The sequence below is a fragment of the Triplophysa rosa genome, linkage group LG18, assembly GCF_024868665.1.
Source record: "Triplophysa rosa linkage group LG18, Trosa_1v2, whole genome shotgun sequence".
NCBI classification, from domain to species: Eukaryota; Metazoa; Chordata; class Actinopteri; order Cypriniformes; family Nemacheilidae; genus Triplophysa; species Triplophysa rosa.
This window is the reverse complement of record NC_079907.1, coordinates 20,398,786-20,415,159: the sequence shown is the minus strand read 5'-3', so window position 1 is coordinate 20,415,159 and position 16,374 is coordinate 20,398,786. Positions and strand designations below refer to the sequence as shown.

Genomic DNA, 16,374 nt, shown 5'->3' with positions numbered 1-16,374 from the left:
AGCATTATTATTGGCACCAATGCAATGCACTGGCAATGACATTCAGGCTGGTGGTGGTTAGTGGCGGGGTCTTTGCGACTGTGATTGTAGTTTATGCGATAAGTGCCTCCATAGAAACGGTTGTGTTAAAACAACACATTTTGTGTTACTGTAAGGACAAAACACTAAATGTCTTGTCCTCAAGTGAACACATCTCTCTGTTATTTCTGGGACAACACATTTTGTGTTACTTTTAACACAACTTGTGTTGTCCCTTGCTATTTAACACATTTATTATGGGTTAAATAGCATAACACAAGCAATGTGTTAATGATTAACATCCTTTTAAAGAGTGGGGAATAAAATACATGCGTAGTACATGGCTACAGAGTGCATATGGGATGAGAACCCTTTTGGGTGAGATATATACGGTATATCAATTGAAAGCCCTCGTTGAGCTCTTTCTACTGCCAAAGTGAAACCTTAATCGATTTGGAGTTATTCATAAAAGCCAAAAGACTTACTGAACATACTAAGCCATTTGGTGCCAAAAGGGCGTAACTGTATTTTGGAGAAAAGCCTTTGGATAGCAGATGATTCAAAATGGCTGAAAAATTTGTGCCAAAAAGGTGCATATGACATTTTTTTATTTAAAAATGAATTGCAGAGAAAAAGGGGCTTTAATGTAATTTATTTAGTGTCACATGACATAATTTGTCTATGCACGATCTCAGTATAGGGGTGGCATGATCGAACTTCCTCTTTCCCGCCAGAAATCTTGTTGCCGCATTTTGAACAACCTCTAAGCATGCAATTTGGGACTTAGATATACCAAAATAAATAGAATTGCAATTCTCCAGGCGCGATGTAATGAAAGCATGGACAGGTTTTTCCAAGGAGCGCTTCGGGAGATAGGATTTGATTTTCGATAAAGACCGAAGATAGAAAAAGCTCGAACCAATGACCGCGCTAATTTGCTCATGAAAATTAAGAGAGTTGTCTAACAGCAATACCTAGGTTCCATACTTGGGGAGAGTTGAATTGATTTAAGTGACCAAGGTCGATATCATGTTTTGGTCTAGTTTCTGAGAGGTCGAAAACAATAACCTCTGTTTTGTCCGAGTTCAAAAACAGGAAGTTCTTGGCAAGCCAAGCTTTTACCTCCTCAAGACAAGCAATCAGATTGTCAAGAACGCCCCCTTTTTTCCCTAGACAGAGGCATATAAATCTGCATGTCGTCAGCATAACAGTGAAATTAAATATTATGTTTCCTGAAAATGGAACCCAGAGGGAGAAGATAAAGAGAGAAAAGAAATGGAGCTAGAACAGAGCCCTGGGGCACACCGCATGATAAATTTTGGGGGGATGAGATGAACCGGCCCATCTTGACATCTTTTTTTTGTTAAAAAGGATTTAAACCAACTTAAAACCGCACCTCCTAGTCCAACGCAGGACTCCATATGTGAAATCATAATGTTGTGGTCAATATTATCAATGGCAGAAGACAGCTCTAGCATTACTAAAATGACAGAGTCCCCCAAATCCATAGCCATATAAATAACATTAAGAACTTGTGTTAGAGCCGTTTCTTTACTGTGCCGGGCTTTAAATCCCGACTGGAACTTCTCAAAATTTTGATTGTCATTTAGAAAGTCTTGAAGCTGTAAAAATACTAATTTTGCAGTACCTTGGAAATAAATGGCAAAACAGATATTGGGCGAAAATTTGATAAAGTAGAAGCATCAAGTGAGGGTTTTTTCAGTACCGGTGTAATTAAGGCCATTTTCAAATTTGATGGTATAACTCCTTCAAGCAGAGATTTATTAAATAACGACACAAACCCTGACTTTGTATGTAATTAACTCGCGCAAAATGCTTAATCCGCGTTTTGTGTGAACCCCCTATTAAAATAACGAATTTGTGCACGCAAAAGACGCGACATGCGAATCGCCCCTAATAGACTCACAGAAGTTTTTTTGCTATTGCTCTTTCTAATCTTCTCATTTAATATTAATTGCAATTAGTGCAACAGGTGTTGAAAATGCTCTGTCCAGCTTTAACGGCTTTAAACAGACGTCCCAGAACATAAGTTGTGAGAGTGCTTTATATACATGCAACTCTCTTCACGCACATACTGAGCTCACCGTTTACAGTCCCTCTGAAAAGACAAACGTAAATATGATTTGTTAAATGTGTGGATAGTCTGGATACATGTAATATCTGCATTGCGTGTGCAAACAAAGCTTTTGCTTTCATGCATGCAGAATATTTTATGTCATTCCACAGCTCTAGACAGACTCTAGACGTTTTTTTCTGAAGTCTGTACAGTTTTAGACAAGAAACTAATCGTGATTTAGTTGACCGATGACATTGGCTAAGGGGCGGGGCTTGTGCTAATGAAGGCTCTTAAAGAGGAGTCGATTCCTTTATTGGAATTGATTCCAACCTTTGGAATCGACTCTCAATTCTCAACTCCTTGGAATCGATTATTTTTGGAATCGATTCGTTTTTGTTTCGTACTTTGATTCAAAGGTTTAAAAATTAGCGACACAGGCCACGCCTTCATGGGTTGTTACAGCTACAGATTTATTATAATCGTATGAAAGTGTATTTTTGTGTGCACGCACCTGCATTTATTTTCTTCCTCTTTTAATGAGTTTGACTTGTTTACAAACAGGAAAAATTTCCACATCCACAATACAAAATTTTATGTTTATTGTTTTGAATTACTAGGAGTATGCGAAACAGCTTGTTATCATGAACTTAATATACTGATTTATTCATTTACTAATCTACCCATGCATTCATTAATTCATTTATTAATTCATTATTGATTCTATAATGAATGTGTTAATCCACTGTGAAAAAATTTGCGACACAGCGCTTTCCTACACTTTCACCAGCAGAGGTCATAGTTTAGCTCTGATTCAAAAAGCTTTGAGGAATGAACCTTATTCCGATACAATGTTGTTGAAAGCTTCAGAAAGCTTCACTTCGCAATCACTACTAAAAACCAGTCAAACAGAGTCAAAACCAGAAACCAGATAACAGAAGAGACAGCTCAGAATTGCAGTGAGACACATACAAGACTTCACAAGAAGTGACTGACTGAACCGGGTTTAAATACACAGAGGCTGTGTCTCGATGAGCTCCCTTGTTCAGTAGTCAGGGCACTGACCAGGGAGTTATTCGCAAACTCCTTCCAGTGCACTGAAACGTTCGATCCCTATAAATTCCCACAATGCACCGCAAAAACCAGGGAGCATCGATGCTCCCTATGTTCCCTTATTGGAAATCACGTGACAAATTTTGAAGACGTTTAACCAAAATCGTAGGAGCCAATTAACTCAATGAACTTCATGAAACGCGATGCAACTTTTGAAAAGTTTTGAAAACGCTATTTTATGTTACGTATAAACAAACATTGCTAGACAGGCAGGCAACACACCAGTTAAATTTAATAATCAACCATATTTGTGCACTGATATGTCACAGAATAATGAAAGTGTTTCTCATATGTACTTCAACCAGTGTTTAAAAAATAAAGTCAAAGAGATGTCGGTTTTGGTTGTTGAAATACCAGCTGTGAAGTATATCGACGCGCTTAAGCAGTCACGTCACAGGAAAATAAGTGAACGGTGTCCCAATGAGAAGGGAGCCAGGGTCGTTACCAGTGCCCGGACCCGTGTACACGATATACTGATTCACGATCTCAGGAGCAAGGGAGCTGATGGAAACACAGGAGCTGTGTCCCAATTCGGGAGCTGCAACCTTCTAAGGTCGCTGACTTAAAAACGAGGACTTGTCCTTCAAAGCACGCAGCCACAAATGTCCAAGAAGCGAATTGAGATTTAATTCATTCATTTTGAGCGTATAGTCACATTTGAATGTGAACATGATACATCACTTTACTTACACAAAATGGTCACAATAAAGTTTATTAAATAAGCTCCAAATATAAATTGTTTTTTCTCACAAATAATTATGTTCAGTTGAAGAAAGACAGAAGACATGTACACCGAGGATGACATGAGGATAAGTAAATTATGGCTTACATTTAATTTTTTATTCCTTTAATAAGTCAGCTTGAGTGAACCGCACACTTGAAAAGGAACCTGCATCTTCTATTCAACATCAAATACATATATTCGTAATATATAATAAGAGCAATTTTCTTACAGATTTCAGGCTGCAAGAGGAACCTGTCAGAGCAGCAGCCTGTCATGACCAAACGGGAAATTAAGGAAGTCATAAAAAAGCATCGTGTGGTGGTGTGCTTTTTTTAACATACACTACCTTTATTTTGTTAATTTATTAAAATTATATGTTACTGTATGGAAATAGTTTCTGTTACTGCATAAAAACTGTTTTTTTTTTTTGGTTAGAACTGCTCTGTTGCTGTGTGTGCTGTGTTCACATGCGATGTGAATCTGATGAGAAATGAAAGGATACTTTATAATATCTCTGGCAATGTAAGCTCTGGGTGGATTGAGCAGGTAACTGAATTGCACAAAAAGCACATTGTTTTTCACAATAATCCTTTGTGTTATTTCAGTAATGACAATCTCACAACAATCTCCCTCTCTTAGACTGACCTCAAAGCTGCTGTTTTTGAATTGGTCAGTACAGCATTTATGGATTATGACAAGAGCAAATATGTTTTCTTTTCTACTGATTCCAGGCACTCTAGACCAACTGTTCAGGTAACTTTCATCTATTTGAGTACTGTAATAAAAACTGTTGCTGACTTATCTTACTCTAATTATAATATAACTATAATATAGCTATAAAGCCAATTTTCATGGATTCAGGTACAACATGATGTCTTCATAGATTTTTTTACATTACATCTATTAAAATAGTAATTTCGGCATTATTTTACAGTACGTGTACTACAGTGTACTTGCCTAAGAAAGGACTGGGTAGTATAAGGTAACTACATGGTATAAGTTTAGGTTTAGGGGTAGTTTCAGGAATAGTTATTACCCAGTTATTATATTTACTGTAAAAGTACACAGTATGGGAAACAGGACTGTAAAATAAAGTGCTACCGTAATTTCTGTTTTACATGTAGAGACAATTTTAAGACATTCATAGTCCAAACTAAAAACAGAACATTAAAAATAATACTTTGCTTGTTTAGTTGTTCCAAAATATGCGGTGGCCAGGAAATGCAAACAAGATAGTAAAACTTACAAGATATAAAAGCAAAATCTAAAAACAAAATTAGTCAGAAAACATAACATCAAATCTGAAAAACATTACAAGTCTGTCAAAATGTAAAAGGTTAGATATACTGTACATATATCAGTTATCTGACAGAGACTAAACACATTGGTCAACACTTCATTTAACTTCACATATTTAATATTTATTTTTCTTTTGTATTCTTTTAATTATAAACTGTTGTTTTACAAGTGAACCAATTGCTTTGAAAAATGTTTCACTGCAAGGACATCTGCTGGATCACATTAGTTGCATCTCAATTCGAAGGCTGAGTCCTCAGAGGTCATATTTGTCGGGCGCATAAGTCATCAAGGTTTATTATCAGGTTTTATTTCAGAAAAGCAACCGTTGCATTACAAGGTAAGAATGTAACTACAATGATTATGTCTTAAGAGAATGTGGTCGATGTGGTCGACAAATGCAACCTCTGGAGGATGCAGCCTTCGAATTGAGATACAGCTAATGCGGAAAGACAGTTCAAAAGCAATTACAATGACTTAATTTGTTGCTTTTAACATTTGTGTAAAACATTATTGTGTTTTGAGATTTGTTCCCTTTTTTAATTTCCAGCAACAGTAAAAACATATATTATATTTACAGTTTATACTGGCTGAACCTATGGAGCATAGAGCATAGTCAGGGTAGACAACATGATTATTGTAAATTAAAACAAATGTATAAAACAGATTATATAACTCCATCATTCAGCTGACTAAAAACATTGAAATAAATGGGAGACATGGGAACAACATATTAAACAAATTTATTGGTCAATTCGTCAAATCAGTCCATCACACGCTTCCCATTTAAAGTGTGTTATTAATAGAGAAAGATTAATTGTTGACTAAAGATATTTAGGTTTCAATTTTGTCATTACCAAGGACTCATCGAGTCTTTTCTTTGTTTAGATTATTACCCAAGTGGAGGTATACGCGGAGGTTGATCTCACTAAAGAAATCATTGGAGGGGTCATAGGAGGACTATTGCTAATGGCTCTCATCACAGCGGCTCTCTATAAAGTGAGTATATCACCATCTGAATATCGGTTTCATGTCGTATTAAAGGAATATTTTAATGAAAAAAAAAATTCTGACATTATTCACTCACCCTAATGCGTTATATGACTTACGTTTCAGCTGAACACGATCAATGGTTTTTGTAAAAATGCTGTCACTGTCATCTTATATGGGACCCAAACTATACGCTTAAATCAAATATGACAACAAGTCACAAGACTTGCTAGAACCAATGCATCATATGATATTAAATCCAAAGGACGTGAAAAATAAGTAGTAAAAGTTTGACTTTACAGTAGCCTATGTGTTATTACAGACAGATCGGCTTGACATCACACTTAAGACACACCTAATGAGATTTTATGTTAATACAATAGGTCTCCATCTCAGACACACCTACTGGTTTGGATTACTTTTGTAAGCAATGTATGAGCTTCAGGATGGTTCTGGGTCCCATCGATTGTCACTACAAATACATAAGGAGATGGCTTTTTCTTTATTTGGGTTCAGTTCAAGAAAGTCATACACATATCCACCTTGTTCTTGACGTCTCCATGCAGGGCGCCATTACCACGAGTGACTTCCTGTTTGATGCTCCGCTCTTCTGATTTGTATTTGTTGCTGTGTTAGAGGACATTTCTGTTAATGGTTAATAATAAAGTTTCTCAAATAATTTTTGCGATAAAAAGGCTATCACAGCAGCCACAGAAAGCTCAGAAAACCTTGCGAACGAGTGTTACCACGTGACACAACAAGAGCGTTAAGTAAATAACATTTAAAGACAGCTCAGTCATAGCTCTTAATTACTGCATTCTGCACCTCTCAAAAACATCACAACACATTGTTTACTTCGTTATTTACTTTATTTTTATTGCATAGTACATCGCTATTAACACATGAAGCATATTGTCAGGATTTGGCAGAAGAACCCAAGCGCAGGCAGGCAGTGACGGGTTTAACGAAAAACAATACTTTATATATTAACAAAACAACACACCCTCGATGGGGAAAACAGAACAGTGATAATACAAAACAAAAGACTTCCCACGAGGGGGCAAAACAAAAGCAAGAACAGCAAACAAACCAAACTAAAGAACACTAAAACAACTTACTAACAAAACCGGATCACAGACAGGACAAGGCAAGGCAAGGCAAGGCAAGGCAAGGCAAGGCAAGGCAAGACAAGACGATGGCAAGAAGCTGCACATAACATACATATACGCGACGCACATAACACAGTACAATCCACGAGCACAGGACAAAGAAACATGAGGGTATATATAGGAAAGACAAACGAGGGATAACGACATGGGGCAGGTGTGGGACATTAAACACTCAGGGAAAGATAACGAGGAAACGAGATGGCGGGAAACAGAGACGAGACACTGGAAACACACATGAGAGGTAAAAACATAAACATCTCATGGCCTTCCCACATAAAACCCAAGGACTCTGCCCCGATCCCACCACACGACTAGAATTTCATAAACAAGACGGTGGGACCGTGACACATATATCTAGGGCAAAGTGACATTATTATAATATCAAATGAAGTTTAAGTTTAATATTACAGTTGCGCTGTATTCAACGTATTCGCATTATATGACGCAGGAAATAAACTCTATTTAAATGTATTTTGTATGTAATGTATGCATTTAAGAGTATGTTTGGCCACGTCAGCATTGTAGCTCTATAAACTGAAGCGTCCAGATGTCTCCAATACTGCGTTATTTTATAAAAGATCCCATGCGATGTGATCAGGTTTATTTATAGCTGGTGTGGGTATCAAAATCTTCCCGTTATGACTCTTAACACCGGACTCAGCTCAACTCAATTCCGCATTAGAAATGTGAACTGTTGATGGTTATGTCAAAGAGTTCGTCCAATGATAACACTGCGTAACTTTATACTTCAGGGTTTTATAAATGTAAAGCTCTTCTACACTCTCATACATGAGATATAGCAATACTGTATGTGACTGCTGCTTGCTAGAGTTTAATGTCTTCATCCCCCAGTAGATGTCGCTGTCCAACTTCTTATGAGTGAGAAATAAAGTTGTTTTTTACGGTCTAGGTTAAAAACTTTGCCCATGCGGCCCTTGTGAAATAATTTAGACACTGCACTTTGACATTAAGCGGTTTTAAACGACTCAAAAGTTTTATAACGTCCGTTTAAAAGCTTTTAAGCTCACTTGGCAATGCCAAACTATGGGATCAAGCGGCGAACCGGAAGTTTAAGCACCAGCCCTACGCGCATACACCAGGCATAATGAAAAAGGTTGATAGGATGGAGTGACGCCAAGTAAATTTACAACTATGCATTTAGTGACTTACTGTACATAACTTACATTGAATTGTATTATACATTTGTTTCTGACTATGTGCAATCCCCTGGGATCGAACTGACCTTGGCATTGCTAGCGCCATGCTCTAACCGCTGAGCCACAGGAATGCTTATTAAGATAACTAATGGGAGTTTTAAAGAAAATATTTTTTAAGTGTTTTTCGCATCTCAATGTTGTTATGTTTTTTCCCTTTGCAAGGCTGGTTTCTTTAAAAGCGAATACAAGCAAATGCTGGAGGAAGCACAGGGAGCTGCAGGGGCGGAGACAGCAGAATAATGGCATCCGAACTCCAAAAAATGCGTAGTTTCAAAAGATAATCTATCATTCATATGATGAGTTATCGTTATGTAAATTATATTTTGTGTACTGTATGTAAGAACGGCGCTTCCCAAACCATGTTCATCGGCCTCGGGTGGGCTATAGGGGTATTGCAGGGGGCGTCTGGTAAAATATTCAATTAAAAATAGAATTCTGGGTTTTAATGCAATTGACATGTAAACTAACTTGGCACTTTGATGTCATTTTCAAATTTCATGCAGAGGGTTTATAATATATTTTAAATTCAAATGTGTACTTTGTCTTACCTTGCCTACCATGGATTTTGGGAAGCTCTGTTCTTCTAATACACGGCATTGATTGCTTTGTGAGCTTGAAAAAAAAATGAATGAAATAATGTCTAACCACTCAGAGTAACAAAATAGTTTTGCATTATTTATGTATTTTGTCCTAGGAATTAATAATGAAACCCGTTTAGCTTTCAACTAGTTTGGATGATTTTCTTTACATTTCTTGTTAGATGGTTTGTTTTGCTTTGAGTTTTTTTTTTGCGTAAAATATTGAAGTTTGCACAAAATGTCATTTTTTTATTAAAAAAACACTTAACCTATTAAGAGCATATATACAGCTTAATTTCATAAATTTTATTACAATAATTTCTATTAATTTTATTAATATTTAGCTGCATGCTATGACTGAAATATTGATAATGGCTGTAATTATGCAACTTTTCTATTTAGTATAGTACTGTAGACCAGTGGTTCTCAACAGGGGGGCCGTGCCCCACATGGGGGCCCCATGCTGACTTCCAAGGAGTCCTCACGATAACCAATATTTTAAAATTAGACTACAATTATAATGAATAAACATTTTTCCAGTTAATGTCAAGCTCTAAACTTCTATTTGGTTGAAATGTTGAGGTTTTGTGAGTGGGAGGGAGGCCTTTGAACATTGTTGAACACAATGGGGGGCCTTGGACTCAAAAAGGTTGAGAACCCCTGCTGTAGTCCTTTATGTGTTATGCCTTTATAAAATGTGTATTTTGCATTTTGTTATTAAAATCCTCATAAAAACAAAAAGTATTTTTGGCCTTTAATACGTTAGTCATGAGGTTATCAAAAATTGCTATGATTGTGTATTGGTATACATATTAAAATAGTGCTGTGCAGAACAGTTATTTTGGTTAAAAACGTATAACGTGCATATCAAACAATCTGAAATAAACAATGCACTATGGTAAACATGTTGGCAGTTACCGTCGGCATTGCATCATCTTTCAACTTAGTATTTCTAATAAGTCTGTGACTAGCTTTGTCTTGTTTTAAAGCCAATCCACAGTAAAATGAAACATCAGTGTTAAGTTTATTCACTGTTTGGGGCAAATAAAGTGATGGCTCATTGACACAAATTACCAGTTAAGAACTTCAGAGCTCTGGATCCTCTCCTCTCTGGTGCTCTCCCCTCTATTCTTTTTTTTGGACTCATGAGGCCTTTTCTGAGTGGAAACACAGTGAATAAACACAAAGTTATAAGAGCAGATAGAAGTACAGTAACCAGTGCTTTGCAAATCTTGGTGAGATTAAAAAAAGATAAAGCACAAAAAGGTGCTACATAATTTCTGCAAGGAATTAAATTAAACTAAATTCTATACTGACAGTGAAATTGCATCTGAGTGATTCATTTTAATATTAGAAATAAAAAAATAGATTATTCTCATTGGCTAAATACTTGCTTGGTAAGGCCGTTGTAAACAGTGCAAATTCTGGTGGTTTGAAATATTGGCGACAACATTATGCGAGACAGTGAAAGTAGTTATGAGAGGGAAATTTATATCATACCCTGCATATATGTAAACTGAAGAAAGAACAATAATTAGGGAAAAAGGTCTTCAAGACAAAATAAAACCACTCCACCATACCTACTCTTAGAATCTCAGGGAACAAATATTACATGAGATAAATTAAATCAATAACCAACTTAAAGGGATATTTCAGAGGCAAAAATTAATTTCCCCATATTTTACTCACCCTTGAGGTATCCCGACTGAATATGACTTTCTTGTTGAAGAATACGTCGGAGTTATAATACCACGCAGCTGCAGCGCCCCCAGTGTCGGCCGAAGTGTCAGCTGCAGCGCCCCCTCTTCCAGCCGCTGTGTCAGCTGCAGCGCCCCCTTAAACTTAAAGTTTAAGTTTTGTACCTGTCGCCTGCTTTTGGGTTTCCCTTCTTGGATGTCCCTGACAATTTCAGATATTTTGTAAGCAACTGTATAGTAATGACAAAAAAACAATGATAAAGTGATCAATTTCTAGATGATTTAACACTCCCAAACTAAATCCAACGTAGAAGAATGAGGTAGACAAGCCAATAATAACCAAATAGTGTAGGAAAGCCATTTTTGCCATGCCTAACAATACAGCACCAGGTTTAGATGGTTATTCAACAGAATTGTACAAACATTTCTGGTCAACCATTTCTCCGCAGTTTATGGACATGATGGCAGAGACTAAAAACAATTAATTTTTCCCACAACACATGGACACTGCACTTATCACTGTTTTACTTAAACCCCATAAGGACCCTTCACGGTGTACAAGTTACAGACCATTGTCCCTTATCAACACCAACATAAAACTAATCAGTAAAGTTTTGGCAAAGCGAAACAGTAATGTCATCTCTTATTCACTCAAACCAAAGAGGTGTTGTTAAAGGATGTCACTCATCGGACAACACACATTGATTATTCAACCTTATGAACATGAATAAACCACAAAAAAAAAACACAAACACAGTTTCTGAAAAAAGAATGTACTACCAAAAAATCAATTACCTGTTTACAATAATTTCCCATTCAACCAGTGCTTAATTTGTAAATTCTGAGGTGCCGGAACAAGGTGGTGTGGCAGATCCGGCAAATTAGTGGGGTGGGGAGAATTAATGGAATGTGCAATCTCCAGGGTTTTCTATCCAACTATTTAGATGTTTTGAAAATGCTCATAATAAAGCCAAAATGGAAACCGACATGCGAAAATAATCTCAGAATTACCAAAGAAATGTAACGTGCTATAGATGCAGATTTTATATTGAGTTTGCCCTAGTTCAAATGAGTGTTAAGGTGATGGAAACAGTTTATTGTCATAATGAACATGTTGTGAATATTTGTGAATGTAAAACACCAAAAACACAGCCCTCAATATTTGTGTAGAATTCATAAGATTAACGTTTCGCTTAAAGCCACAATATGGAATATTTGGACCGCTAGATGGCGCACTTTCGAAACAACAACATAAGGCGAAGCTAAATGACGTTATGTAGGAGAGTGGAATTATGGGACATGTCGTTTTCACCATCCAGATGCGTATGGAGATCACCCATCATGTTCACGGACGAGGTAATACATTTATTTTATTTTATGTCATCGTAATGAATTAGCTTGCGAGAAACATATAATGTAAAGCTACATTTGCCCGCGACTGATATTGGACATGGTCAATTGATTTGGTAGCGTAATGCTACACAGTTTTACCTGTTTAAAACAGTCATACATCATTTAAAAAGTAAATTGGAACGAACCCACAGCATTTACAAGTAAAGGTTATTGGCTACATATTTTTGTGCGACATATACTGTATTTCATAGGGTAACTGCATTCATAACTATTCAAATAATCTGTGCATGAGTATTTTGTGTACAATAAAAAAAAGTGCTTACCTGTCTATTAAAACACATGCGAGAGCGGAGTCTCTGTCGAGTCCAAGTTGGTCACGAAGCTCTCTCCATTTAGAAAACGCCACGCCAATATTAATCCTTGTTTTATTTCTTTGTTTGTCCATAAGCCTGCTTGCCTCATTTGGCCTACGTTTACGCTTTTTTTGTTTCCTTTACTCGCCAAAGAGTAATCGTGATCCATAATAACAGAACAACAGATGCTGTATCACCACTTCTGCATTTGTGTGTTGGCGTAGTTTCTACAAGTGGAAACTGAGGGTAGTGCGGAGCAGCGGATATTAAGTCACTGATATGTGACAAATACAAGGGACGGGCCATTATTTGAAATAGGAATTTCTCTGGATTTGCACATTTTTGGGAACATTTGGGATAATGTAAGTACACGACTGCATGAAATATATCACACTGTGCATGTGATTTTTGGATATTTCATAACAAAATTCTTCCATATTGTGGCTTTAAATTACTCGGGCATGTTGTGCATGAGCGCTTGCAGGTGGAGGCTGCCATGCAGGCTATAACATATTAGGCATGTAAGCATAATCATCCGTTAACCGTATTTCATCAGTTCTTCTGCATCTCTTCAGAGCATTTAATAAAAACTTTGTCGAACAACACAAATATCTCTCTCTGAAGTGTCCATCATGACAAATTACCTCCAATATGTAGCCTAATAACCACTTCACATCACCACATTTCAGAAGTGCATTGAATTTTATAGGCTATGTATTCGTGGAATACGCAGAATATTTGACGATTAACAAAACGAAAAGAAAAAAACAGTGACAATATGCTGCTGAGTTTGGTTCAATTTGTGAGGCATTATCATTATTCATTATCAAAATAAAAGTCCAAGCTCAAAACAGAAAACCAGCTCAAAACTGAAAGCCAGATCCCCTTGGGCTGCAGCAAAAAGGCAAAAACAGAAACAAAGGCAAATATGACTCAAAAGCCGCAGGCAGAGACAAAGATCGGTGGTCTGACTGTGTCAAGCCGCTGAATCTCTGCTGCCCATTTGCCGGGTACTATGTATAGATGTGTACATAAATGTGTATACGTAATATTTTTTATTTTTTTATTTTGGGCTACAGGTGTTCTGGACTAGAAGAAATGTAAAGAAAAATAATATCTATCTGGTCTATAGAAAAGATCATCCAGATCCTGCACTTATCATCATCTATGGCTGAGCAAAATTACTCCTTCTCCATACTGAAGTTTTCCTGGTGCAAAAATTTGTATTCTGTGCATATTAGAAAACACATCAGCCTGAAAAAGCCCTTTTTTTATAAACATCTGCTACCACTACCATCTCGTCAAATTTCCAACAGCATATAATTTAATATAATTTATATTTCATCAACAAAAATATTGTGTTTTTAATCGTATGGGAGCTAATGATATGAGAAGAATTGTACAACAGTGATGCCAAAACATCCTAAAGGACAGTTTAACGGTTACTCTACTTCAGTGGTTTTCAATCCATACCTGGGGACCCACCACCCTGCACATTTTCTATGTCTCTTTTATATGACACAGTTAGTTCAATTCATGTACAGTATGTCTCACTTAATGAGCTGATGATTTGAGTCTGGTGTGTTAGACCTGCAAAATGTGCCGGGGTCTCATTTATAAAATTGTGCGTAGGACATTTACATTTAGTCAGGGAGTTCAGGGAGCAATAAAGCAATATGTCATACAGGAGCAATAATACAATAGGTGCTAAGTTACTAGTTTCAACAAAAGCCAGAACAATACCTTTTGAGAGAAAGAGAGAGGGTTAGTTTTTTTTCTTTTAGTTTTCTCCCCCCTCATTTGTCTGTCAAGTATTCACAGAAGAGATGGGTTTTAAGTGTTTTTTTGAATGTTGTGAGAGATGCGGTTGACCGGACTGAGTTAGGAAGAATGTTCCACCAGGAAGGAGTTGTGGAGGAGAATGAGCGGGAGCGCGATTTACTGCCCTAGGACCTTACTAAAAGTGTACGTGCGTCTGAAAGCAAAAAATAGTATTCGCTTTATAAATCATAGATCACCTGCAAGTGTGCGTACATGAATCAGCATCATATCCCGCCCTCTACACGCCCATTTTTACCCATAAATAGTCAATGCAAAGCACGTGAATACTGATTTATATATTAATCAGACTGGCATCCAATCCGCTTGTTAAGCCTGACGTCACGCAACATAATGGAGGTATACACTTTCCGGGTCCAACTGCTATCAGATGCCATAGGAAAATAACAAAAAGTTATGTAAACGGCCGAAAAATGGCCACACATGAGATTCACTACGATATACAAATTAATAATTGTTATAATTAATAATAATAATAATAATTAGGTTAAAGCCAAAGAAGGTCTCTGCAGCATTTATATGTTTATAGCATTTAGACTTTTAATGATGATTTTAGATCATTAACACCTCAGCAAAATCACATCATTAATTCCCTTTCTGTCGGTCTCTCGATGTTGTGTCGAACCGACAGATGGGGTTCGTCCCTGAGAACCAATCGCTTCCGACTTCTTAGAAAAGGCCAATGAAAATTGGCAAATGAAATTTGCATGCCGGACTCCGCCCCCAGATATCCGGGTATAAAAGGGAGACGGTGTGCCTCATTCATTCACCTTTTGTTCTTCGGAGCCTTCGCTCATGATCAACAGACTTCGCTACAAGTAGCAACTACAAGACTGCCGGCTCTACGATGTGGTGCAGCGGACTGTCCCTTCCTACAGCGACTTCCCCTGGGCATCTCGGCGGTTCCAGAAGTGTTCGAGTTTTTTCTCTAAAAGAGCAAATTTCTCCAGCGTGGCATGTCCCGCTGTTCTCGTGGGTGCAACACACTCATCGAGGAGGGGGACGGACACGATGTCTGCTTCCAGTACGCTGGGGCAGATGTTGTGGATACGTCCTGCCCGCACTGCGGGCGGTTGACGATTCAGACGTTGCGTCACGGGTGGCTGTGTTCCCACGGGACTCAGCCACCACCTCGTCTGCTTCTCGTTCCGTGATGGCAGGACTACGGGTGATATGAGGATTACTGTGAGCGCTAATCCGTCAGCCACTGGCTCGTGGACCGTTCGCACCTCGTCTTGCTCGTCTGACCGTTCCCCATGAGACGGTCCCACCGTCTTGTTCCTCAATCACGTATCGGACACGGTACGTCGATGTCCCCCAGGGGCTCGACCTAGACTCCCGTCCAAAGCACGTAGGCTTTTCGGCATCTGCGGTGTCGAGAGCTTACTCTGCTGCGGGCCAAGCTGTCCCGTCTCTCCACGCTATGGCCATCCTGCAGGTCCATCAGGCCAATGCGCGGAGAGAGCTCCACGAGGGTAAGACCGACCCAGCGCTTATGCAGGAACTCCGCGGCGTCACCGACCTCGCTCTACGGGCGACCAAGGTGATCGCGCGGGCCCTGGGTCAGGCGATGTCCACACTTGTGGTCCAGGAGAGACACCTCTGGCTGAACCTTGCACAGGTGAGTAACTCTGAGAAAGTCCGCTTTCTCGATGCACCCATCTCGCAAGGGGGGCTGTTTGGTGATACTGTCGAGCTGCAGTTCTCGACAGTAAGGGAGCAGACAGAGGATATCAAGTATGTCCTACCCAGCCGCGACTCGACAGCCCACTGGCCGCCGAGATCCCGTGCACCGTCTGCTTCCCAGCAGCCCTGGTCCTCTTCGAGACATCAAAGAGGAGACCACCACCCCATCAGCAGCCGCGGCGGAAGCCAAAGCGGCCCTCATGGGAAGACCCCAGGGAGATCGTGAATACCTTCGGGCCCGACCCCAGCCATTCCATTGCTGGTGGT

At 38.5% G+C, this 16,374-nt stretch overlaps 1 protein-coding gene across 1 annotated transcript in view; it reads left to right on the top strand.

The window, feature by feature from the left end:
- LOC130568929 (integrin alpha-X-like) overlaps positions 1-9,920 on the top strand; it is a 107,312-nt gene extending 97,392 nt beyond the window's left edge. Inside the window, exons 26-30 of the mRNA XM_057358185.1 lie at positions 4,161-4,250; positions 4,365-4,475; positions 4,569-4,682; positions 6,114-6,224; positions 8,764-9,920. Coding sequence (XP_057214168.1) covers positions 4,161-4,250; positions 4,365-4,475; positions 4,569-4,682; positions 6,114-6,224; positions 8,764-8,841 — 504 coding nt within the window. The 3' untranslated portion in view covers positions 8,842-9,920. The remainder of the gene's footprint in view (positions 1-4,160; positions 4,251-4,364; positions 4,476-4,568; positions 4,683-6,113; positions 6,225-8,763) is intronic.
- Positions 9,921-16,374: the final 6,454 nt, after the last annotated feature.